Here is a 25,172-nt window from a genome sequence, read left to right as displayed (position 1 = left end):
CACCTGCTTTTAGGCAACTGAGATGTTCTTCAGTTCAGGTAATGTGCTTCTGCGTGCCCCCCTCTCACTGCTCTAGATTCTACAGACAGGACCTTCCCAGCAGCCACATGCTCAGAGTGGGGACAAACGTTGAGTGCTCCGTGACCACGGGTGTGCGGACAGAGAACTGCTGTGAACGCAGAGTTGAGGCTCATCAGTGTCACAAGGTGAGCAGAGGGTAAAGGCATTGGAAAGTCAACTGAATTTTTCAGAGACAAAAGGCAGCTCAGTCACAGTTGTAACAAGTATTTCTGAGCTCACAGCAACAGAATCACTGGAGAATTTCATGTAGAACTACTGCATTTCCAGCATTGTAACACAGAGCTCCTTACAGAAGACCTCAGGCAATGAACTTTATTCCTGCCTTTGTTAACAGGGTGCAAAATCACCCATTTGGTGGTTTTTTTTCCAGTATTCACAAATTTATATTCTTTTGTATTCATAACAAAAGTCCCAAACAAATCTGCACTAACAAATTGTGTTTGTTACTGTAAAAACCTTGTAGTTACATGTATACACAGAAATGTAGTACACACAAAATATAGGAAATATATATATGCAGACAGTCTCTCACACACACACATTCCCACATAAGCAACTCATCTACCAGAAAAAAACCAACGTTCTTTAAAACACCATTCCTTAAAAACAACTATTGTAAGTTTCAATCAGAGAAAGGACTCCTCTTTCCTTGGAGAGGGATGAAAAGGCTTCATTCTACTTCAACATAAACATTCAACCTAATAAATACACCGTTACGTGATCCACTCATAGGCATAATTCAAGCACTGACAGAGCAGAAGTTTATATACGCATATGCCGGAACAGATGCATATATGTCTATATATTTACCTATAGCATTGTGCAGCAGAAATGAGGACACTTATAAACAACATCAGTAGATGTTCTCACTGGGACTCTTTCCGTATACACCACAGATCAGATATCATGAATTCACATAACATTTTTTAACTCTGTATAAGCCACTTCTCCAGATTGTGTGTAATTATGTAACAAAGCTCTCTGAATACTGTGCTATTATTGTGGTTATTAATCATTCTGCTTCTGTTTCAAATATGTGCTCTAGAGACTGCTGGATGTACTGCATTATGCCAAAAAGTGAGTACCAAAGAGAAACACATCTAAATCTACTGTTTTAAGGATGTTTCATCGTAATTTACTCATTCAATTTGTATTTTTGTAAGCTCAAAAATATATTTAAAAAAAAAAAGCTGGTGTCGATCCAGCTGCTGACCTTTGCAACTGTAAACAAAAGACAGTTTTTAACCAGTAAACAACTTGGCAAATAGGAGACCTGCTTTGCCAGTGCCTGAAACAGTCAGCACTTAAGATGACAGACTCTGCATACAAATCAGTTTTTACAGGAAAACAGACTTCTAGATGTGTCTGAGAAAGAATGCAAGATTTCCATGACTTCAGACAACTGAAACCATTTATTTTAAAATATACTGCATTAAAACCAAATTAGTAATTAAAAAGTAAAAACAAAGAACCGTGCAAAAAGCCCTGCTGCATTATGCCTCTATCTAGGAGGCAAATCCATTTAAGAGCATCACCTTGAAAATGATACGAAGCTCCCTTGACTTCATAAGAACTTCACATAGGCCCACAAGTCTGCATCAAAAGGCACATCCAGTATTTTAAGCTACACTAAGTGTCAGCTTCCTTTTTATTAGGCAGCAGCTGACACAAAACTGCAATGCTCTAAATTCGTTGCCTTGGACTTGTTCATATACACATACTACATTAGAAATAAATATTAATTTATCACATATCTCTTATAAAAAAAAACTAACAGGCATCAGATGGACTATATTTTCTTTAATTTAGCTACATACATTGGACCCCATGTTCTCCCTTTCTCTGGGAGAACCAGAAGTTCATGCTGTTGTGTGCCAGTGAGAAAAGTGAATTCCTGAGAAAGGGCTTCGGCCATTTCACTTATGTCTACAGGCATAACATTACTGCAGGAGTGCAGAATGAGATTTATCACATCGCTGTTTTCTGCCTTTGAGAGTGTGCATGTAGAATAGACCAGAGATCCACCAGGACGCAATGCTTTAATAGCAGACCTGCAAATAACAACAAAAAAAATCAACATAAGCCGTGACATACCGAGGAGAAGGGGGAACACACAAGAATTTTAAATCTAGAGTTATAAATAGGTATACATATATATGTGAAAAATAACATAATGAAACCATCTTAACAGCCTATAATCGACAGCTCAGGAAACTAGCTGGTACGCATTTTGCTTTCTCATTTCTTAATGTATTCGCAGTTAACTAAAGTTATTTTTTTGTACAACACTGACAAGAAGAAAGCAGCGTCCATTCAGAGTTGCAGAATATACTTCAAACATTTATATACGCAGCATAACTGTGAAAATGCTGCAACTGCGCATACAAAATGAGTTACAGCACATCAAAAGTGCTAGTTAGATATCACACCTAGCTAGCTGCTTGCGTGAAAAAATATCAGAACGTACAGTTGCAGTAACAGCCTGAACTAATAACTGGGCTGTACCTTTAAAACATTTCTGCAAAATCTGCAACTTCTTTAGCAGGTAAGGGGACTCAGGGGTTTCACTGAGCTACTGATTTCCTAAGGAGATATGACTTCTTGATGGATCATGCTGTCTGTAAACATGCCCTTCACCTATTAACCTGTTGACAATTTTTCACTATACACAGGCAAAATAGTGGCTTAAGATTTCATGTTTCCTGAAAGCTTCATGACTGCTAGTGGATGAACAGAAGAGATTCTTTTTTACTTCCTCACTGAAACAGAGTTGAACAGACTGTTTACTTTCCATTAAAGCAAATCTGCAAGGTCTTTTTTCAGACAGATAAAATATAACCTGTGAAAGTATAGAAATGAGATACACAATCCACATTCACTAACTGCAAATTAAAGTACGAAGGAGAAAAGCCCCAAACCTTGCACCGCAGAACAGCATTCTTCAAATCTGGTGCCATCATGTAACTAAAAGGTAAAGCTACACTAAAAGTTCATTTGCTATTAAAATGCTCTATTAAGGTAATCCCTTTTAATCACAAGCTTTGGAGCCTTCAAGGACATAATGGCTCAAAGACTGAGTTGTAACCTAGTATTCAAACAGTTCACCTCACTGCTTCTGGAGAACAGATAGTATCGGGCTGAAGCAAATACCACATCAAAATAGAACTGCTTCCTACAAAGCACTTATTTTGTTTAAAAACAAGAGAATCTGAGCAGGTGAATGCTGTTACTCAGCTTGTGACTATCAGAGAGACAACAAGGCAGGCACTCAGGGGACTGTAAGTGGGTCACTGGGAACGTGGCAGGTGCACGAGGGCAGAGCAGATCCCGGAAGCATGGACTCATGGAGCGCAATGACACACACAGTCATGCTGCGTGGAAAGACACCGAGTAATCTTAGATTGGTAGAAATTATTGACCACATTCTATTGAGCCTCCCCCAAAAAATCTACAGGGAAAAATTAAAAGGAAGAAAAGAAAAAGAAAAAGAAAAAGAAAAAGAAAAAGAAAAAGAAAAAGAAAAAGAAAAAGAAAAAGAAAAAGAAAAAGAAAAAGAAAAAGAAAAAGAAAAAGAAAAAGAAAAAGAAAAAGAAAAAGAAAACAACAATAAAACCACAAACCCATATCCTCAAACTAAATAAGGTGAGCAGGCCCCCCCAATGCAGCAAGCCTTATTCCAAGCCCAGGTAAACAAATGTGATGCCATTGAAATGGCAATTCCACCAGAGACAAGCTGAGAACTTGCCAAGGGTGATTTCTGAACAAAAACAGCTGAGAAAGGAAAGAAGAAAATACAAGGGGAAAAAGACAAGTCCTTTCCACAGGATTGGGCCTTTTCAGGGAAAAAAAAAAAAAAAAAAAAAAAACAATAAAGAAAAAAGCCTCATCACAAGCAGGATCAAAGCAGATCACAGATCAAAGCTACTCTGAAAGTCCTGTCTGAAATAATAAGGAAACACCAGGACAAATGACTGTTTCAGATAGAGATGATACAACTCTGTTCACCTCCCCAGGTGAAAACTCCTTTGTATCATACCCAGTCTCTTTCTCTGGGGAATGTACATAATATTTTGCTCATTTCTTCTATGAGTCATGGTTACATTAATCGGCAAGTCAAATATGTATTTTACTGGAGTCTATACTACTCCAATTTTAGTTAGCATAAGAGAAGGAGCTCTGTCAACAGATGATGCTCAAAGAAAAAATCAGTGTTTAATACCTTTGTTGTATCAGTCTTCAGTAAAAAGACAGAAAGTAAGCAGATGGCTAGCACATTTAGTCTAAGCAAGTGAGCATTTCAAGGTCAGCCTGTTATTGGTAAAAATAATGTTAGAGAACTTACACTGTCTGAATACTTTCAGTTTAACTGGGTCTAGTGGGCTCATTTGGGGATATTTCCAAAATTAGCTAAAGCTATCACAAAACTGTAAGCTTATCTCAGACCTGAGTAGCTTTTTAGAGTCTGCAAAAAACGTTTAAGAACGTCTTAAGCACAAATTGATATGGGACGACACTTACAATGCCACCTTGGGACAGTAAAACAGGAGCAGGCGCCATCCTCATGTCCCTTCCAAATCCTGTTTTCTCAAATTCTGCAGTTACCAGCATGCGTTTGAATTGCCCAGCTCCAGATATTCATCCTCCCTCCCCTCCGCATTCCAAGACACGTCTACTCCTCAGCAGGCTACAAAGGCACCAGTTCTGGATCTGAGGCCCTAAGCGGTCTCCACTGTCTCTCCAGCCACCTTCCTCGCTTGCAGTCACCCTGCTGCGGCTGCAGCTGTCCTTGTGAAAGGCCAGGGCTTATGCTGCTGCCCTCTGGCCTGTCTGAGCAACCACAGCGTGCCCAGATGTGTGGAAGGTAAATATCATAAAGCAGAACAGGAATGCACAACCTTCTGTTCTCATGAACAAGCCAGCAAGAGAACAGCACACAGATCCTGTCTCCTTGGTCTCCTAACACCTCCAGAAAACATAAAATCACTTTTTACCCTGTGTATTAGTTGTTTGCTTTCTAGCTTTCAGAACACAGAACATGGCTGAGGTCTAAATGGGCTCTCAAAGTTGAGCTGGTCTTCAAAGTACTGTAAGAAACCATCTACTTTACTAATTTTCATAGAATTTCTCTCTCCAGCTACATCTTTTCTGTGCATACATAAGTGCTGAGCCATGAGAGGGTAGCTAGTTGTCTTGGAAATGTGAAAGTGTTTTTTGCATGACAATCAAGATGTACTTTTAGCACAGCTGATGACTTTACTCATAGAAGCAGCCAATGGCAACTGCTTTCCTACCTATAAGATGGGTACTGTGTGAACATTTAAACAAGTGAGAAAATATTTTTACCACGTAAAATTGGAAAAGGTAAATACCAGGAATGCAGACATAGCTATAGCTGACATGGTTAAAAGCCTGGACACTTGCTAAATCTCCTTTTTTTACCATATATAAAGTAACAACCATTCAAGTCAACACTTTAAAAAGCACCTGCTCCTACAACTGAGTCATTGAGACAATGATTCATCAGATGAAAAAGTAACACAGGCTTCAGAACAAAATCCTGAAAAATCTCGCACCAAAAATCCCTTAACTCTAAACCGCCTTAGCTTGGGAATCTTCACTGGCCCGTGACCCAGAAAGGTTAGGCTGCTCAGTGCAGTTATCTTTATTCTGAAGCTAAGTCGTGAATTAAAATATCTGAGAAGGATTACTTTATGCTGCAAGGTTAATCAATGTATCTATCCATCTTGTCAAGTTCAGCAACAGTTGTTTCAGTGGCTGTGTTCAAAGTCAAGCAACGGCCATACCCCTGATTAAGCCGTGCTTGGCTTTTGATGAACTTGCACTGAGCTGCAAAATTCAAAGTGAAGAAGTGCTGGGCTCAAAGTCACAGGGTGATACTCTGCTGGGCTAAGCAGATTCAGGAAGTCTGGTCCCCTGGTCATCAGCACAACAAAGAATCCATCCATAAGAGAATTTGTTCAAATAAATTTAAGACTAGTCTTCCTCTACAATCAGTGCAGGGAAACGAGCTTATGCAAGGGATGGGCCAGAGCTGGAGCATAACTGATAGACATCTAGCAGAACCCACCACTGCTACTATGACTCCACCATCTAAGAAAGTAAGATTCCTCTTACATTACCTATGTTGATTATGCCCCAAATCCTTACTTAAAGGTTGACTCTTAGCTGAAGGAATTTGGTGCCTGTTATAAGGTACTTTGTAACTTCCAAAAAGGGGCTCCAAATCTAGAATGAACAAAAAGGATGCCAGGGCAGAAGACCCTAAAATATTTTTTCACCTTCCTCTTATTATAATACATTGCTTAAAAATAAAATACATTACTTAAAGGTAACCAATCTGCAGGGTGTTTTTTCTCTTAGTGGTACAGATGATCTTCATATTTCTTAAAGAAATAAAACTTTCAGTTTAAATATAGATCTGACTATAACTTTAAATTCAGGTAAATACATTTACCATAATTAATTTTACATGCAACAGGCACTAATACTGCAAAGTTTCAAGCTCCATATGGAGAAACATAAGAATACACATTAAAAGCACATCCTGGAGCCTCATGACTTGTTCACGTTTCCCTATAACCGCTCTTGTTTTAGTAACATGATAACCCCTTAGTACTTGCAATCAAGACCCTAAAGAAACAACACCACTATTGGCAGCTGACATGTCTAACTCAACTTTTACGTTGCATGCTATCATACTACACCACTGCAGAAGGGTGAGGTTATTGGTTTAGTGCCATGATAGTCAAGAAATTACTAAAATTGGTAAAATGCACAACAATCCATTGACATGCCCTGTTTAGCATCTAAGACCTGTACACAAGGTTACACAAGGCCTGTACATAACATTTTTAAAAGAAATCTATGATTTTGAAACAGTTTTATTGAGTTTGTTTCTCAAGATTTACTTTAAATCTAGGAATGGAGAAGATGCTAACAATACACTGGAGTATAATTATTTAATATTTTAATATTTAATATCTCAGGGAAAAAAAGACCACTCAAGAGCCACATGACAACTTACATGCAACTACAAACTAGTTAGCAAGAACCCAAAAAGGGGATTTTTCACACTTACAGAAAATTAAACACGATACTCTGATATTTTGTTTATTCTAAAAGTCTTGGTGTTTCAAACACCCTTTTAACAACAGGCAGACAATAATTTCATAGCATAGCTAGCACCTGCATGTCCAGCCTACTCCTCGTCTGCTTGGGTTTATGTTGCATGCCATCGGAAGGGTAGAATTAATTATGTCATTCGACCATTTTCAATATTGAAGTAAAAAGACTACATATATTTTAGGGCCATTTTAAAATAATCTAACACTTCAATAGTGCCATCTTTTGGCAAATGGGATGTATTTCTGCTCAATATGCAAGATAATATCTGATCAGAATACTGCCAACCCTTTTATAAACTATTCAAGAAACAAAGCATCTCAAGATGCATTTGCTTTTATCCTCAATCCTATTCTTTTCATTGATGAAAGATATCACACATTTCCTTCTTCCTCTTACAAGAGCCCAAACATATTATGGTAATATGGCCTGCATGTTAAGGGTTTTGCTCTGTTTTTTTCTCCAAACCAAGTCAAAATGATAAGGAAATCCCTCCTCCAATTTCTTTCATACTTTGTGATGGGCTGTGACAGAGGTGCACAGGAGACAGGGACAGTAGTTCAAGTATCCTTTCTGTACTCCAGGCATGTACCGCCTCTGCTTTTCTCTGAGTAAGCTTTGCTATGCTAGAGAGACATTGCAGTTCAGAATAATCATGGTAGCAAAACTATAAAACTATAAAACGAGCTGCTTTTTTTCAGCATTAAATTGAAGTATTAATTAATGTAGACACAGCCACAAAAACCAACCAACCAACCAACAAAAATAACAACAAACCCCACCAAGAAACCCACAAACCACCATAAACTCCAAAACCCCAACCTGTGCTGCTCTAGCCACAATCTGTTCCCAAAATTCTGATAAATAGCATTTCTATAGCAAACAATTTTAAATTATGCTAAAGCAAAGACTTAACCTTCAGTTTAACGTTATTGAGCTTTCTCGTCTAACGCATGGTGACTTCTGAAATACTCATCCTGTTAACACAGGGCTGTGTGATATCCTTCACAACACCAGAACTGCAGTGCCCTTGTGATGGTAACAGGTTGTTTTTTTTCCCATTTTCAGACTTAAGTACCACATGTGTCAACAGAAGGCTCAAGGATTTTTCTTCCCCTCTCAGTGTTGCAGCTGCCTTGCACACTCACCTGCCAGGACTCAGCACACGCAGTACCACCAGCAGCAACGCTGTTTCTAGCCGGCCAGCCTCCAACAGCCAGAGGTAGCCAACTTCTCCTGCTGTGACAAACCTTCAACCCTTCTGTCATTCTAGTCATCCCAGAACTACATTCTTGCCTTATACACGCTCGGAGGTCCAACTCTTTTCCCAACTTAAACTCCGTATTTGCAAGAAGAAAAACATACATAGCCCAAGCAGAACCTTCTCAGCTACGGAAGGGAGAACAAAAGACCTTTGAAGCCCTTTGTGTGACTGACACTGTCACACAGCTTTGGAGTTAACATTTTTCATTACAGCTTATGAAGGACACATATACACAGAAAAGACTGAAGTTGAAATTAAAGCAAAATTTGAGTCTGAATTTAAATATGTGATCCCAAACCAGCTACCTGGCTGCTGGATAGCTCCTTTGTTTATTTGTGCGTTTATTTATTAATTCAATAAACTTTGTTTTGCAACATACCATGAAGGACCTGATCTGTAAGTTAATCACAGGGTGCTGACAAAGGCTTAAGCAACCAGGCAGTACTTAAAATCAGACACTATTTATTTTAACATCTCTGATGGAAGACAAAATGGAGTAACAACAATGGCCAGAGCACTGACTCTTTGTGAAGAAATCCAAACCAACCACGAGTCTAAAAAACTCAGTAAAACAACTCATACCTCCAGCAATATAACCAACTGTGTTTCGGGGAATAACGCAACACAAACATGTCACATTTAAACATAAAAAATTAGAACAAAAAATAAGGTCTACCTGTTCAGCCAGCAGCTATCTAACCACTTTCATCCAGAGGGGAAAGGATGCAGAGAGAGGAAACTTGGTTTGCCCAGTAAAACACCCTGAACAGCACAGCCAGTTTGGAGCCTGGGGACAGCAGTCTATATAACCTATTCAGCTTTTCCAAGATGCAACAAGATGCAAAGTGGTCAAAGAAGGTGTCACCCACAGAAGATTTGTTGGTCCAGCAGCTGCAATCCTACAGAATTCCTAGTGTAGCTAATTGACTAGACAGTTACGGATAATGAGTGGATTAAATGGTCTGCTACAGAGGAGCAAAGGGAAAAATTCCAGGGTAAGAGCTGAAGAACAATGTGCCTTCCTATGTGCCTTCCTTCCCTTCTAAAGAGAAAATGGCATCTACTTCACTTCCTTCCTCACCTCACCCCTCCTCCTCTGGTGCCAAGGTTCAGAATTCCCTCAGGTCACTCCAGAACATCCCCAAACTTCACCCAGGGAGGCCCTGCACAGGAACCCAGCCCACACTGCAACAGAAATCTGTAGCACAAGACAGCTGCCGCATTTCTGGAGGGACACTCTCGTGCTTCTCCTTGCCCTGTGACATTCAGTCTTGCCATCCTTTCAATGCCTGACACTAAAACCCACCAACTTTTATGATGGTAATTTTTTTAAGGGTTCAAGACACTGTCTCTGCAATGAACACTAAAGGCTGAGATTTTTTTTCACCAGTAGCAAATCACAAACAAAACTGAATCACTTTGTCTGGGTAGGACACAAAGAGCTAATTATGAGTATCTTCTTTTTTACTGTATCATTAGACACAATAAAGGCTTTTGTCTTAATCAAAGCAGAAATGGTACAATGGTACTATATGCTAAACATATGATAGTGTATTAACAAAAAAACTTTTTTGACTTTAAAACAACAAAATAAACCCACAATTAACAGCACAGAATTCCTCTTGTAGCTACATGTCGAAAACTGTGCATTTCAGTAACAACACAGAGGTGACACTGAATGCAGTAGAAGGAATACCAGGATTTTTCTAGTAAATCACTATGTGAAAAACACTAGTAAAACACTATGTGAAAAATACTTTTTCAACAAATAAATTTATGACTGTATGTATTCTATGAAACCACATCACTGATTTTCTCATGCCAGAGAAAACAGAGCTGCTTGTAACTTAAGGTTTGTTATATTTGCGTCCTATATTTTCACCAGAAGTTTTATCATTTATTCTAAGATATATTTTCAAAGGTCTGGACTGGAGAAAATAAAGCTGGACCTGTGGCATCCAGATTAGCCTTTAGAGACCTAAGTTGCCAATTCTACCTGATGACCTAAGGGAAAATGTCAATCTCATTTTAATTCCCACATGTGCAGCCTGGTAAACCACCACACGAAGTGGCTGCACAATCAGCAGTCTCTGCTTCAGTGAAGCCTGGGACTGAAGCAGCAAGACAAACACCAATTAAAAGCTTTATGAAGACGCTTACACAACAGCTGGTTACTTACATATGACATTAACTAATGGTTTAAGTACCCTTTAATTCAGAAAAATAAGTTCAGAATATTTGAGTGTTTTTTATTTCTCCTCCTAAGTAGGAGCATGTGCATAGCTCTCCTACCTCATCAACTATTCAGTGAGAAAGAAAAAAAAAAAAAAAACAAACCAAACTTCTGGTAACCTTTCATTGAAAAAGACTGACAATTTCAAATACCATGTTATGATTGATATCCAAAGGAAAAACATTCTTTATACAGAGGAAACATCAATTTTCTCTCAGTATTGCACTCCACTTGCATAGCATTTGAAAGAGCAGATACGTATGTTATACAGAACCAGACATAGTTCCTTAAAAATCATATTTATAAGCAAACAGGGATTTAAATATTTCATTAACTATGAAGAGTAGAGTTTCCTGTATTTCTCCCTCCAAATTTAATGCTTCATCCTGAGTTTTGAAAAATGAGAGTACATACAACTTGAAAGAGATCAACTACGAAAATGAGCATTTTGTATGGATTGTTTTGCCACCACTAATCCAATGCACAATTCAAACTCCCCATGCACCTCAAACTCCCCCAAATCTATTTGCGTGTGCATGTGTTAGGTATTCAAAATGATCTCCCTTGTAGCTAACTACTAGGGAGAAAAAGAGGTAATAAAGGAAAGTCAGCCAATATGTATCTTTTAAAGTTAGCCTGAGCTCCTGTGGACCAGAACTCTATTAAACACCAATTAAGAGTTTTTTAATTACTGAGAGAGGCTGTGTATAGAAGAGTTACAGTAGTCTGAATGCCTTTGTTGCATTTTCTAAACATATCCTGCTGGATTTATTTCCAGCTGAACCCTAACACAGTTTCTTTCAGCTGCAGTAACTGGTGTAGGAACAATTACAACAACCGTGTTTCACCACTAAGTTCTTACGTACTCAGGCTTAACCCAGAATTTAATTTCTATCTGAGAACTGATAACACTGGTAAGTTCACTTACAGGAACTACTGCATTTTGTACTAGCATACAGTACCAGGAAATGAACATTCTTTCCTTACACTGCAATTTGTTTTCTGCATGAACACTCCAAATAATAACAAGATTTGCAGTCTGTTCTTGGATTATAGCACTCAGCAGGGATGCTTTGGTTTTGGTATTAACAATCATTACAATCTAAATTTCCTTCAAATCAGTGGTGCCCTCACTGCTTATAAAATTTGCTGTTCAGCATTTATGCCATTATTTACATTTCAGATTCTATTCAGGCTGGAGTGGGATGATCATTGTATCAAGTTTCATCACTTCTTGCACATCTTAATTCTCTGAAGCTTCTAAATTACACTGTATTGCAAAAAAATACTTTTCCTTCCTTCCTTCATTTCCTCTCTGATGTTCCCAGCTTCCCCTCCAAGTTATCTGCTAAAACAGCAACAAACACCAAAACACTAAAAAACCCAACAAACAACAACAACAAAGTGCAAGGTGACCCAACCCAGAAAAACAGATTACAAGGTTAAAAGGTTAAAATTTCCTTAATTAAGAAAAGGGAATCCCTAATTTTGGGCTGAGTGTCACTTGATAGAAATGAAAACTGAACTCCCCTTTGCATTTCGTTCTCTTCATTTGGGTGTTATCCTTAAACTTAATACTACTCCTAAACTGAAATACTGCTTGGTCCTTATACTTTGAGCTTCATCTTCAAATCACATGATACTTAGAATTGCTCGGGTTGGAAAAGACCTTTAAGATCACCGAGTCCAATCATTAACCTAACACTGCCAAGTCCACCACTAAACCATGTCCCTAAGTGCCACATCTACATGTCTTTTTAACACCTCCAGGGATGGTGACTCAACCACTTCCCTGGGCAGCTTGTTTCAGTGCTTGAGAAACCCTTCTGTGAATAAAATTTTCCTAACATCCAATCTGAACCTTCCCTGGCACAACTTGAGGCCATTTCCTCTTGTCCTATCACTTGCTACTTGGGAGAAGAGACCAACACCCTCCATGCTACAACCTCCTTTCAGGTAGCCATAGACAGCAATAAGGTCTCCCCTCAGCCTCTGTGGCTCCAAACTGAGCAACCCCAGTTCCCTCACCAACCTTGTCACACTTCTCTGAACTCTCTCCAGCACCTCAATGTCTTTCTTGTAGCAGGGGGCTCAAAATGGAACACAGTATTCAAGGTGGGGCCTCACAAGCACTGAGTACAGTGGCATAATCACTTCCCTGGTCCTGCTGGCCACACTATTCCTGATACAAACCAGGATGCTGTTGGCCTTTTTGGCCACCTGGGCACACTGCTGGCTCATGTTCAGCTGGCTGTTGAGCAACACCCCCAGATCCTTTTCTGCCAGGCAGCTTTCCAGCCACTCTTCCCCAAGCCTGTAGCACCTCAAGCCAGTTCTTTATCCATCGCAGAGTACACCCATCCAGCTCATGAGCTGCCACCTTCTCCAGCAGAATGCTGTGGGATACTGTGTCAAAGGCTTTACTGAAGTCTAAGTACACAACATCTGCAGCCTTTCCCTCATCTACTAAGCAGGTCACCTTGTCATAGAAGGAGATCAGGTTGGTCAAGCAGGACCTGCCTTTCATAAACCCATGTTGACTCGGCCTGATTGCTCCATTGTCTTGTGTGTGCTGTGTGATGTTACTCAAGATCATCTGCTCCATGACCTTCCCTGGCACCGAGGTCAGACTGACAGGCCTGTAATTTCCCAGATCCTCCTTCCAGCACCTCTTGTACATGAGTGTTGTAGTTGCTGACTTCCAGTCAACTGCGACCTCCCTGGTTAGCCGGGACTGATGACAACAGGATAGAAAGTGGCTTGGTGATCACCTCTGCCAGCTCCCTCAGAACCCTTGGATGTATCCTGTCTGGCCCCATAGACTTGTGTGTGTTTACATAGTGCAGCAGGTCGCTACACCACTTAGACACTATTCTCAACAAAATTGCTCAGATACAGCTTTATACTTGTTTTTGTTCTACAGATACAGGAACAGAGGTGAGAAACACCCACGAGCACAAGGCACCAGGTAACCTGAACAGATAAGCCAAAGGCACCTTTGCATGAGCTGAATCACAAAAAATGAAGTACAGGTGGATTAATGGACGTTCAGCCTCCCTGAATACTACTGGAAGTATCAGAGATGGGATTCCAGGTCAATTTTTTCTTTAGAATTATGCACCCTAGCCATAAAACCAAGGCTTGAATAGGGTAACATTCCACAATTTTAGTTTCACCAAAATCCTAATGTACTTGTGTGAATCATTTCACCTTTCGTGGTGTCAGTTTATCCTTTCCTTTTCCCCTTTCACACATGACCTGAGATGCCATTAGTATTGGAAGTTCATTTTAAAGTGATCAGATAAAAGGAAAAATAAAAATACAGTGGACAGCTATATAATCTACTAAGTATATGTGAAATGTTTTACCTGATAAAGCTTGTAATCTCTAAATCTGCAACCTAACCATTTATTTCAGATGCTCCAAAATCTTTTAAAAGACAAAAAAAAATTTACAATGCACATAAAAATAGATTGGTTAATCTACAGAACTACTCAGACCTATGTTGAGCAACGAAACTGAAATTACCATCCTTTTACTGCAACTTACGTATCAAAAGTATTTTGTCCTTACAAATCTAATCCTATTGCTGCTACTATAGTTAAGTATAGTTTTGACAGAAACAATGTTGTCTTCTTGATTTAGGAATAATTCAATTAAATCTGATTTGGGCTGACAGGAACATCTTCTTAAAAAAAAAAAACAAACAAACAACAACAAGGTTTCTGCTGTCATGAGTTCTCCACTTCAAGATTGCAATCTGGAATGATTTATGCGAATTCTCAAAATTTCTCTGCATGATATATACTTTCTTTTGGTAGAGGTTCACAAATTGGATTTTATATGTCAAATATTGAAAAGGGAAAACTGAAACAGGTCAGCATTTTAAATGTGATTGATTTCTTCAAAGGAAATGGGTGACATGATGCATTACTGCAATAAGATACTCATATTTCCGTTATAAATCATAGGCTTCTGCTGGGCCTTTTTCAACTGGAAGTCATGCAAAAAATATCTTGAACTGTTCCAATGGGAACTTGCCATAAAACTTTCTTCTGTTTTTTTATAATAGGTTATTTTTCCCTCAATTTGTTTTGACAGATGGACTTCAAGCATAACTGTCACTTCGCAAAAAAAACTCAAGTCTAGAAGGTATTATTGGGAAGTCACTTTTTTTCCCCCCCCTTGTGAAAAACTTGCAGAGTTTGAAATGTTTCACAAATGATAGCCTGTGGCTGGTATCACTGAAAAGTGTAATACGTTCCAACCTTGATTTGGATTATTGGGTGGACATTCTTGAAAAACAAACAAACCATCCTCACTGTCCCACAAAACCTCACATTCTTAATATTTTTCTCCTGTCAATTATGATCAGTAGTCTTTCTGTGCTACAAATAGTCAAATGGGTATTAAATTCAAGCAACATGTAGGAATGTGCAATAGTAGACTCAATCTCTTCATATAAACAACCCAGAAAACAAACTCTGAAGCAGCATGAACTAATAACCTAAGTGATGGTTGGTAACCATCCCTCAATTATCAAAAAGACTGTAATAAAGAACTTTAAGGGATAATTCTGTCAAAGAATGACAACAGCAGCAGCAAAAGGAGTTTGGGAAAGAATGCCCAGCTTGGCGGGCTTATAGAATATTTTCACAGTTGAAAAAAACAAGCAAAGAAACAAACAAACAAACAAACGACAACCTACTACAAATTATATGTGTGGTTTTGCTTCAGCTGAAGAATATATCTGAAACTACTTTAGCTGTGTCCACTGAAAATATTCTGATATGTTACCAGACTGTTCTGAGTCATCTGAAAATGGACACACATGAATAAATGAGTTAACAGGACTGTACAGCAGTACGGTAGTAGAAGACCCAGGCCTCACTGCTTCGACTACCGAACCAAAATTTCTATATTCACATTAACCTAGACTAACTCTTTAAACAGCAATTGCAACAACATATTCGTCACATTTTCGTATGGTGAAACCTGATTTTGGTTACTAAACATGGAAAATTGTGCCCTCGTGTAATTTGTCTCATTTATTAAAAGCTCCTTTAATAGCTTTGCAATTCTCACCTTAGCAGCTGGAACTGTAGACAAGATAACTCTTTCCTTTGTATTAGTCTATGTGTAGCTTGTTGAATATCAGAAGAGAATAGCCAACTTCTGTCATTTGAACAAGGAGCATCAACCAGTACCTACATAAGAAATAAAAGCCAATAAGAAACTTCACAAGAAAGATATTCACTTTCTGAACACCATGTGCCAAAAATCTACTCAACTTACTTTCGCAAACACTTAGAACAACCTTCCTATTTTCCCTTTTAGGGGCAGAAATGATCTAATTGCTATTTTTCTTGTTTTTATGGAGTTATGAGGGGAAGGGAGAAGACAAGAAATTACTGCTCCAAAAGTACCCTCTACCTGAGCAGCTCTCACTAACACAAGAACAAAAGCACAACAGGCTTAATAAAGAGTTTCCTGAGGTTCTGCAAATCCCGTGCACAACCCTAGTTCCCCTTGATAGGTCAGATATTTTGGTTGGGGGCAGAAAAAAAAAAAAAAGTTAAAAAGACAGCAACATCAGAAGAAGCACAATGCAGAAATATCATTTGCTAATAAGTAAAAATGTTACCTTGTCGTATGATTCAGACTTAAGATCTCCAATCTGTCTACCATCCAGTTTAGAGACTGTTATTAAATTTATCAAAGGATCCGGGATGAAGGATTCTATTGTCTGTTTCAACCATCTTGACCTCAATTCATCATATTCATTACAGTGAAACTGACCTTAGAAAATTAAAAAAATGAAGTAAACACTCTAAAATAAGTCTTTATGCTTTTTCTATTTTGTTGTTTTACAAATATAAGGATGTACACTGATTTCAGAAGATCTACTGCTTTGCCAAGATTGCCATAGTTTACACCTTATGTACTTGTATTATTCCACATTTTATAAAACACTGCTGATTTTTTATAAACCTGAGTAAATTTCAACATGCTCCTACAGAGCAATCCATAAATATTTACTACCAAATACTTACTGTAACAACAGACTTTCACAGTAAAACAAACCTTAAACATGACCCACATCCAAAGACCAGTGCTAAGTGAGTGTCTTTCTGGGCTCCTTGAGACATTGTCTAAATGAAGTATGTGCCCCTTGTTAACTAAACAATTGTCTTTTAAATAAATAAAACATCAGTTTTGTGCATCCTAAGTTGAGCAGTCCAATCATTTATTTCAGAGTTCAGAGAAGGGCAACAAAGCTGGTGAGGGCTCTGGAGCACAAGTCTGATGAGGAGCAGCTGAGGGAACTGGGGCTGCTCAGCTTGGAGAAAAGGAGGCTGAGGGCAGACCTTATCGCTCTCTACAACTACCTGAAAGGAGACTGTAGCATGGAAGGTGTTGGTCTCTTCCGCCAAGTAACAAGTGATAGGACAAGAGGCAATGGCCTCAAGTTGTGCCAGGGGAGGTTTAGATGGATATTACGAAAAATTTCCTCAAAGAAAGGGTTGTCAGGCACTGGAACAGGCTGCCCAGGGAAGTGGTTCAATCACCATCCCTGGAGGTGTTTAAAAGACATACAGATGTGGTGCTTAGGGACATGGTTTAGTGGTGGACTTGGCAGCATCAGGTTAATGTTTGGACTTGGTGATCTTAAGTGTGTCTTCCAATCAAAATGATTTTATGATGCTATGATTTATTTGAAATTTGAGCCAGAACTGTTTTCAGAAAAGCCTTTTGGTTACACTTACTATTAACAATGTAGCCAGAATAGTTATCCCTTCAGAAGAAACACTGTTCTTGCTTGTAACCCAGACCAGAAACACCAGCATGATATTTTCTTCACCTTAGTCCTATTTACTAATTTAATAAAATTACTATTTTCATGTCTCCACAGGTTGTCCTACACCCTGTTTGCCACACTAAATATGGTACATCTTAGCATCCACTGAGATATATTAAGAATCAACCACCTTACATCTTATGTTCTCAGCAACAATCTGGTATCTTCAGAGGCAGCCATGGGATAAAAGTTTGGGTTTTTTTTCAAGTATTTTGAAAGGGCAATCCACATTTAATTTACCTCAGTGGCATCACCTAATTTCTCTACAAGAGGGAGGGAGAACCAGCTGTAATCACCAGGTGCAGGTGATTATAGCAATGGCCTCATCAGTAACAAGGTAAGGTGCTTGAAGAGTTTGAGACAATTATTACCCAAACTAACATATAAACTTGGAAACAGCAATCACAGCTTGCTTCCTGGCCTGGAAGAACCGAGCTGCTACTTTCTGTTGCCTTCTAAACACTGTGATTATCTTAGTGCCCTTCTGCAATATCTGGGTGGATTAAGACACAGAGCTTATTATAACCCTTATATAGACAAATTCCTCATCATAAACTTTCTTCCTTGGTCTTGCACATTTTATTTGTTATGCTCTGCTTTACATCAGTTCACATAAGCTCACTTATATTCTCTGCACAGCACTGACCAGAGAGGTAGCAGAGGAAAAAAAAAGTGCAAGTATTCTAAGATTGCAGATTACTTACCTCCCTGTGCCAACAAATCTCCATGATTCTACGTAACTTCTTGAGAAGTAGCAGTAAGGGAACCAGTGGAGGAAAAAAAACATAGAGCTACTCCACTTTCGTCTGTCTGTCTGCAATATTGAAATAACTACTGCATTTCGCAACCTCTTTTAGTTAAAGAGATTTCATAAAAATCTTACTAAACAGCATGAACCTACTTGGAATATGAATTGTTGCCCCCAATCCAAATCTTGTACAGAACACAGGCACAACTGAAACAGCCTAGGCACAGAGCCAGGGATCAGCTTCTACCCGCACCTCAATACATTACCTGGACAGGCGCACTGCAGCAGAGCCACCGATTTACCCCCTGGTGCAGCACAGAGATCCAAAACATCTTCCCCGTCTTTTACTTCTAATGCCAGCACTGGCAACAGCGAAGCAGCATTCAGCAGGTAATACTCTTTCAGTTTACCGGCCTGGTGTTTTTGTGCGGGGAATCTCCCAGGAGTCCTCCTAATGTAACACTTGAGTGACGCTGGAAGGTAGGGCAAGGGGCCCTGAAAGGCAGGATGGCACCCCTTCTCACGCAAGGTGCTCTCCAGTTCAGCGGATGGGCTGAACTTGTTCATGAGGATGGCATACTGCCAGCACAATGGGTATGTGAGTACATCTCTAGATTTAAAAGAAAAAAGGAAGGAAAAGCTATTTAATAACTTGGCAAATAAAATGAGCTTTCCATAGCATAGGAAGCCTTTTCTTACATGAGGGTAATAATCCCACAATTGGATCAATCTGGTACAATCAAAAAGAAATAATTTTGATTAGATATGACGAAGAAAAGCATGCAGGAAAATAATTTTAGTATGAAATCGACCCACCATTTTCTGTAATGATTGTATTTAAAACACTAACTTGTTCTGAAACAAGATATTCTCTATTTTCCCTAACTCTTTAACAAATAACTGTAAAAGTTATAAATTATGAAGTATATCATTCTTTCTGACTATAAAGTAGTTTCTTAGGGACAAAGAAAACCTGCAATATTAGTTGTAAATGTCACAACAAAAAGAATCACATTGGCTTTGCAATGGTTATTCCAGCCAGCACTGTAAAATGCAGCTTTTACACGCGTTCTTTTCTAAATTTCCTTTTATGTTCTGCAAACATTTGGCCAGAAAAACTTAAACCGATAGATATTCCTTGAAGGTAGGCAAAAAGCAGTGCTTATATGGTAGGAACATGTTTGTTCATAGTTCACTTTTTCAGACCTTTCTTACACAGATCTCCCCCATTTGCTATTTGAATTTCTCTCAGTATTTTTAAATTTAGCTATAAAAAATACTCCTCAGGAATATTTTTAACCATGGAAATACTTATTTTAAACTACTTTTTACAGGCTAAACCAAAGAGGGCACTCAAAGGAATCACATAATTTCAGACACTGAACACCTAACATGCCTTTTACTTCAAAGTAATGTGGCACTGATCTTGAGAGCACTCTTCATGCACTTCAGGTCAAAGTCAACTACTTTTTTCAAATTCCTGTTGAAAAGTATATAGGCTGAACAGGGAACTTCTCCTGAAGGGCTCTTCTGCTGGCTTTCTTGGGAGTGACAACCACCAGTTAGCAGGGAAGATGTTCTCTCAATACCACACCCAGTTTTTTAGCGGCTGACCCAAAGTGATCAAGACCCAAATCAAATCATATCCTTAAGTACACGTCATTAACATTCAGTTTCTTCTAATGAAAGAAATCAGGGGATGTACATCTCTCCTAATGTGTTTGTCCCAGTCTTTCAAGATAAAATAAAGCTGTAGGAAAAAGAAAAATATTAAAAAAAAGCCCAAGAGCAGCTGCTGTTAAGTATAAAGGGATGCTTTTTGGACCACCTTTTTACAAAACAGGCAACAAACACCTAAGATGGCAGGCTCCTCGCAGTGCATGTGCATACAGAATAACAGAAACTTCATCATGTCAGAAGAATCATGTCAAAGAAAAAACAAAAATAATTTCAAGTTTGAGTCCTCTCTTATTTCACACTTTATAACAGTTCTAAACTGAAAATAAACTAAAGCTGTTGTTAAAGTCCATGTGTCTTTTGAATTATTCTATGAACTACTTAAAACATCCTCTCCCCTCCCTCCCCCATCTCCTCAAAAAAACAGACCTGACACTTGTCCATGTGTCTCCAAGTTCCACCATGTACTGCTTCTCAAAATGATCCAGCACAACCTGACAAATCTTCTTTTGAAGTTTCCCTTTTGTTTTATTTTCCAGCTCCAGAGAAAGGAGGAAAAAAGAAAAGCAGTAAAAACAAACAAATGAAACCCTTCCTAGTTCTCACTAGAATTATTAAAAGAACACTTCTTCAATTTAAATAAACCTAGTATCAGTTATATTAGAATGCTCAAATACCAAGGTCATGTCACACATGTGATCAAGATGTAACAGGAATTTCAGAGAACAAACGAGTTAAGCTAGTGTACTCTCTTCTTCCCTACCTGTGAAGAGGTCATTCAAAGCTTGTTGATAATATCCTCCTCTGTATCATCTACACTAGTACTACAGTGGTTCCAGGGACAAAATAAGCAAGGCATGATTATGATCATGCAACACGATCACCTCTGCCAAGATGTACGCATGTGCTTAACTGAAACAAATTAATTTAAACCATTACAGAAGTCAGCTGAAGCCGAGCTGCAAGGCACCACAATAACTAATTTATTCCAAGAGTAAGGGAAAGAAAAAAAAAAAAAGCTACACCTTTCGTTTGTTTGTTTTTTTAAAGCTATGCAAATTTGATATTTTACTTGGGCAGGGAGGGGAAGAACTTTTGGTTTCTAAGCAAACTGGTGCTATTCAGAAGGAAAACCCCGACAGGAAAGACTGATATTTGCTGGATTTCCCTCCCCACACCACAGTGTCCTTCCTCCTGCTTCTCCTCCCTGTTGCACACCTGTACTCCCCGAACAGAAACTGGAGCAGGCTGCCCAGGGAAGCGGTGGAGTCACCACCCCTGGAAGTGTTTAAAAGGCGTATAGATGAGGTTCTTAGGGACCTGGTTTAGCGCCAGAGTTGGGTTATAGTTGGACTCGATGATCTTATCGGTCGCTTCCAACCAAAATGATTCCATGAAAGTAGAACCTGAAGGACCCGCTAAGCTCCGAGTTACTCTGTTGTCTCTTAATTCATTAACCACCACAGTGCATACAAAGGTCCGATTTTTCCCTCTCAAATCGGTTCCTGCACCCGCGGAACGCGCTGCCCGGCAGAGGAGCCGCGGCACGGATCGCAAAGCCAGGTACGAAGAGCTTTAGTACAAAACGAAACGCGCGTTTCTTTCTCGAAGGGACGAGGGGATAACACAGGCGGGACTACAGAGGCAGCCAAAGCCTTGCGGGGCAGAGCCCAGCACCGGCCACAGGATCGCACCGGGGCTCTTCCCGCCGCTACAAACGCCCCCGGCAGCGACCAAACACCCCGAACCGCCCAAGTCGCCACTTCCAACTCAGAAGCTGCGCTCTCAACAAATGGAGGAGCTTCTCCGCGCTGCCCTGCCCGCAGGCTGAGGCGCGGCCCGGCGGCAGCGGCCCACGGCTCCCAGCGGGGGAGGCTCTTCCCGTACGGCCCGCGGAACGCGCAGGAAGGGACCGCCCGCCCGTCTCGCCCCGCTTCCGGCTGGCAAGGGCGAGCCGCGCCGCTTGCCCACTCCCTCCTTCCCCTCCTAGCGCCTCACCGGCTGCGAGGCCCGGGCGGCCGCTCGGTGCGACAGGAGGGCGGCCTCGGAGCGGCGAGGAAGCGCCGGCAGCAGCAGCAGCGGCAGCCGCCGCATGGCGGGAACGGGGCAGGGCGGCGGGGCCGGGGCGCCCCCTGGTGGCCAAGGGGCTGCAGCGGCGGCATCGGGCGAGTGGCGCTGCAGCCCTCCTTGTGTCCCGTCGCTCCCAGGAGGTGCGGGGGTGGGCCTGAGATTTTTTGGGGGTTTGTTTCACAGAATCTGGACACAATATTCCAGGTGTGGTCTCACCAGGGCAGAGTAGAGGGGCAGGAGAACCTCTCTGGACCTACTAACCACCCCCCTTCTAATACACCCCAGGATGCCATTGGCCTTCCTGGCCACAAGGGCACAGTGCTGGCTCATGGTCATCCTGCTGTCCACCAGGACCCGCAGGTCCCTTTCCCTTACGCTGCTCTCTAATAGGTCATTCCCCAACTTATACTGGAACCTGGGGTTGTTCCTGCCCAGATGCCAGACTGTACACTCTTTCGTTGTGGTTTTTTTTTTTTTTTGTTTGGTTGGTTTTGGGTTTTGTTTGTTTGTTTATTGTGGTTTTTTTTTTTTTTGTTTTGGTTTTTTGTTTGTTTGTTTTGTGTTTTTTTGTTTATTTTTAAAACCATGGGAGGCTCTCCTGTCCTTCAGTCTCCTCTACCTCTCCCAGGGATAAAGCAGGATTAGGCAGCAACTGGATTCTGGATTAATCAATTTATAAAACTGATCCTCATCCCATAGACTGCTGGAGGTGCTGCTGCCATCTGCACCACTGCTGTCAGACCTCTGCTAACGGCTTTGCACCTGTCCTTAACTCTCGCCTTGTCCGGGCTTTCCCAGAGTTTGCAATTGCTATTCAGCTGCTTAACAGCCTCCTCTAAACCAGACTGGAGATCAGCTTTAGCTTAACCTGCTGCTACTGCAAATTAAAATTGAAACGTGAGAGTTATCACACACAAATGTCTTACACCCATTTTCAGATAGCCCATTTTCTGGGACCAGTGTGACCAGGACAACCGCTAGACCTCAATTCACCAACCGTAACTGGCTTAGTAGCACTAAAGCCCGAGGCTGCCAAAATGAGAGCAGTTCCTCTTTTGACCACTTCACCTGAGCAGAACGGTGGGGACCGGTGAACTCCTGTTAGAAAGGGCATCTTGCTTTGTTAGTCACCTCTTGCTGCAGCCGTCGTGGCCCAGCAGAACAAAGCCACCACACACCCTCTCTCTCACTCAAAAGCTCACTTGTCCGTCAGCATTTGCCGAGTCCTTCAGTAAGAGCAATGCCCATGGAAACAGCAAGCTGGTTAAACAGGAGTTTCTATAACATCAATGGCTATCCACACAGCTGAAACCAGTCTCTGAAATCCAGCCAGGAAAGGGGTGCAACGGTAAAGCAGCAGTGCTATCATATAGATAAACATTTGAGTTCCAGGAACTGAGTAATGAAAACTAAGGACATTTATGCAAATCTCATGCAAATTGTCATCAAACTTGAAAACTTATTTAAAACGTTTCAATCAGGATCCTGGCAAAGAGCCAGCAGGCAAAATGGAGACCTCCTACCTATCAAATGTAAATGGAAACCAGGAAGGCTTTTTGATAAATGAGTTGTACCACAAGACACAGAACAAAACTAGTGTAAAAACTGCAGTTCTCTGTGGATGTAATTCTGCCAAGACCAGTAACATAAAAGGAAATACATACAATGACTGAATTTTACTGTACCAATAAAACAAAAACGTACGCTGAATCAGTTGCCTTCCCCTAAATACAGAGTAGATCCTACTTGTAGAAGGTGCCATCAGTGTTTCTTAATGTGTTTGAAACCAGTTAGATTTGCAACACATCAGAAGAATAGACTTCAGTTAAATAGTTTGTGCACTGGGAACACCAGGACCACAAAGAAACTACAAAAAACAGTAAAAACGCGACCACAACCTGTATCTCTATTGTGCTATTGGAGAGATGGATTGACTCTGGGGGAATTAACTTCAGTACATTTTGAAATTCAGGCTACTGTTCCTCTTAATAAAAAGCAATCCAAAATGATCTGATCTCTGTCACCTAAGCAACTACGCTTGCCACAGTAAGTGACCACCTGCATGCCTGGATGCCCAGTTAAACCACAAGCTGTATCTCATTTCTGAAAAATCTGTTGTATTTCCACAACTCCACTACAACCTCAGTCCACAATTCTCTCAGGCTAATGCATTTTCTTTAAACGTTAGTCATCTTATTTCAAACTTGGGTTTTCTAGGCATGTCCCCGCATTCAGGAAAGCAAAGGCAGAGGACACAGTGTATGCCGTGTTGGCCCCTGATACATTCAGAGAGTGGAAGGTGGCTGAAATGTCTTAAAGTTAGCAAGTCAATATTCAGAAATACCACCACCGGCACGTGAATTCTCTCCAAACCAAGAGAAGTGAAAAGACAGGCCATTACTGTGACTTTCAATGTTCAGTTTCAGGTGTCTGCAGCTTCCTTGAGCAAGGACAAATTCTGAGTCTTCATCATTACTATATATTAATTTAGAAATACACAAGAAAACATATTCTCCTTGTTCGTTATATTAGGACAGACCCCACAAAATCTTGCTAGGTCTTATGAAGATCAAATTAATGGATGACTTGAATTTTAGGATAAAAAATATGTAATTAGAAGATCATACAAATTAATGATATTGGGATGTATTACCTGCTGGGCCTCTGTGGGTATTTTGCTGCTTCCATTTCGATCCTCATAAGCAGGCCTCTCAAGAGAGCCTCTAGAAAGCTGGCACCAGCTGTCTGTTGCAAGTAATTATTTTAAAGCCTTCTAATTCTTCATCAGTCTCATAGAAGTCTCACAAGATTATCAAATAGCTTCCTCTAAAATGTGCTTTTGTCTCACCTCAATATGAGTGTCCCTCACTTACTGTGCATTATTTACATGGAGAGAGCATGTCACAGATGTGAAACTAAACCTAGTGGATATCAAATATACCTACTTTTAATAATGTGATTATAGTTACTATATTCTATTTATAACCTTTACATCTCTAAGTAAGGTGCTTCTGTGGATTCTAGGTTTTGGCTAAAAACAAAGACAACAATGAGAATGACTTATTTTGAAGCACCGACTATCTTTCACATCAGCTAA

General features: G+C 40.2%; 1 protein-coding gene across 1 annotated transcript; it reads right to left on the bottom strand.

Annotated features, from left to right (window-relative positions):
• Nucleotides 1-1,474: 1,474 nt before the first annotated feature.
• NSUN3 (NOP2/Sun RNA methyltransferase 3) lies at nt 1,475-22,153 on the bottom strand. The gene is made up of 6 exons (XM_065076509.1): nt 22,004-22,153; nt 20,435-20,544; nt 18,595-18,938; nt 16,366-16,520; nt 15,807-15,928; nt 1,475-2,132 (listed from the first exon to the last, which is right to left on the bottom strand). The coding sequence occupies exons 1-6, from the start codon at nt 22,097-22,099 to the stop codon at nt 1,871-1,873; spliced, it is 1,089 nt and encodes a 362-aa protein (XP_064932581.1). The 5' UTR covers nt 22,100-22,153; the 3' UTR covers nt 1,475-1,870.
• Between the last annotated feature and the right edge of the window lie 3,019 nt (nt 22,154-25,172).

This window comes from Columba livia, chromosome 1 (genome assembly GCF_036013475.1).
Source record: "Columba livia isolate bColLiv1 breed racing homer chromosome 1, bColLiv1.pat.W.v2, whole genome shotgun sequence".
Taxonomy (NCBI): domain Eukaryota; kingdom Metazoa; phylum Chordata; class Aves; order Columbiformes; family Columbidae; genus Columba; species Columba livia.
This window is presented reverse-complemented; position numbering and strand designations above follow the sequence as displayed.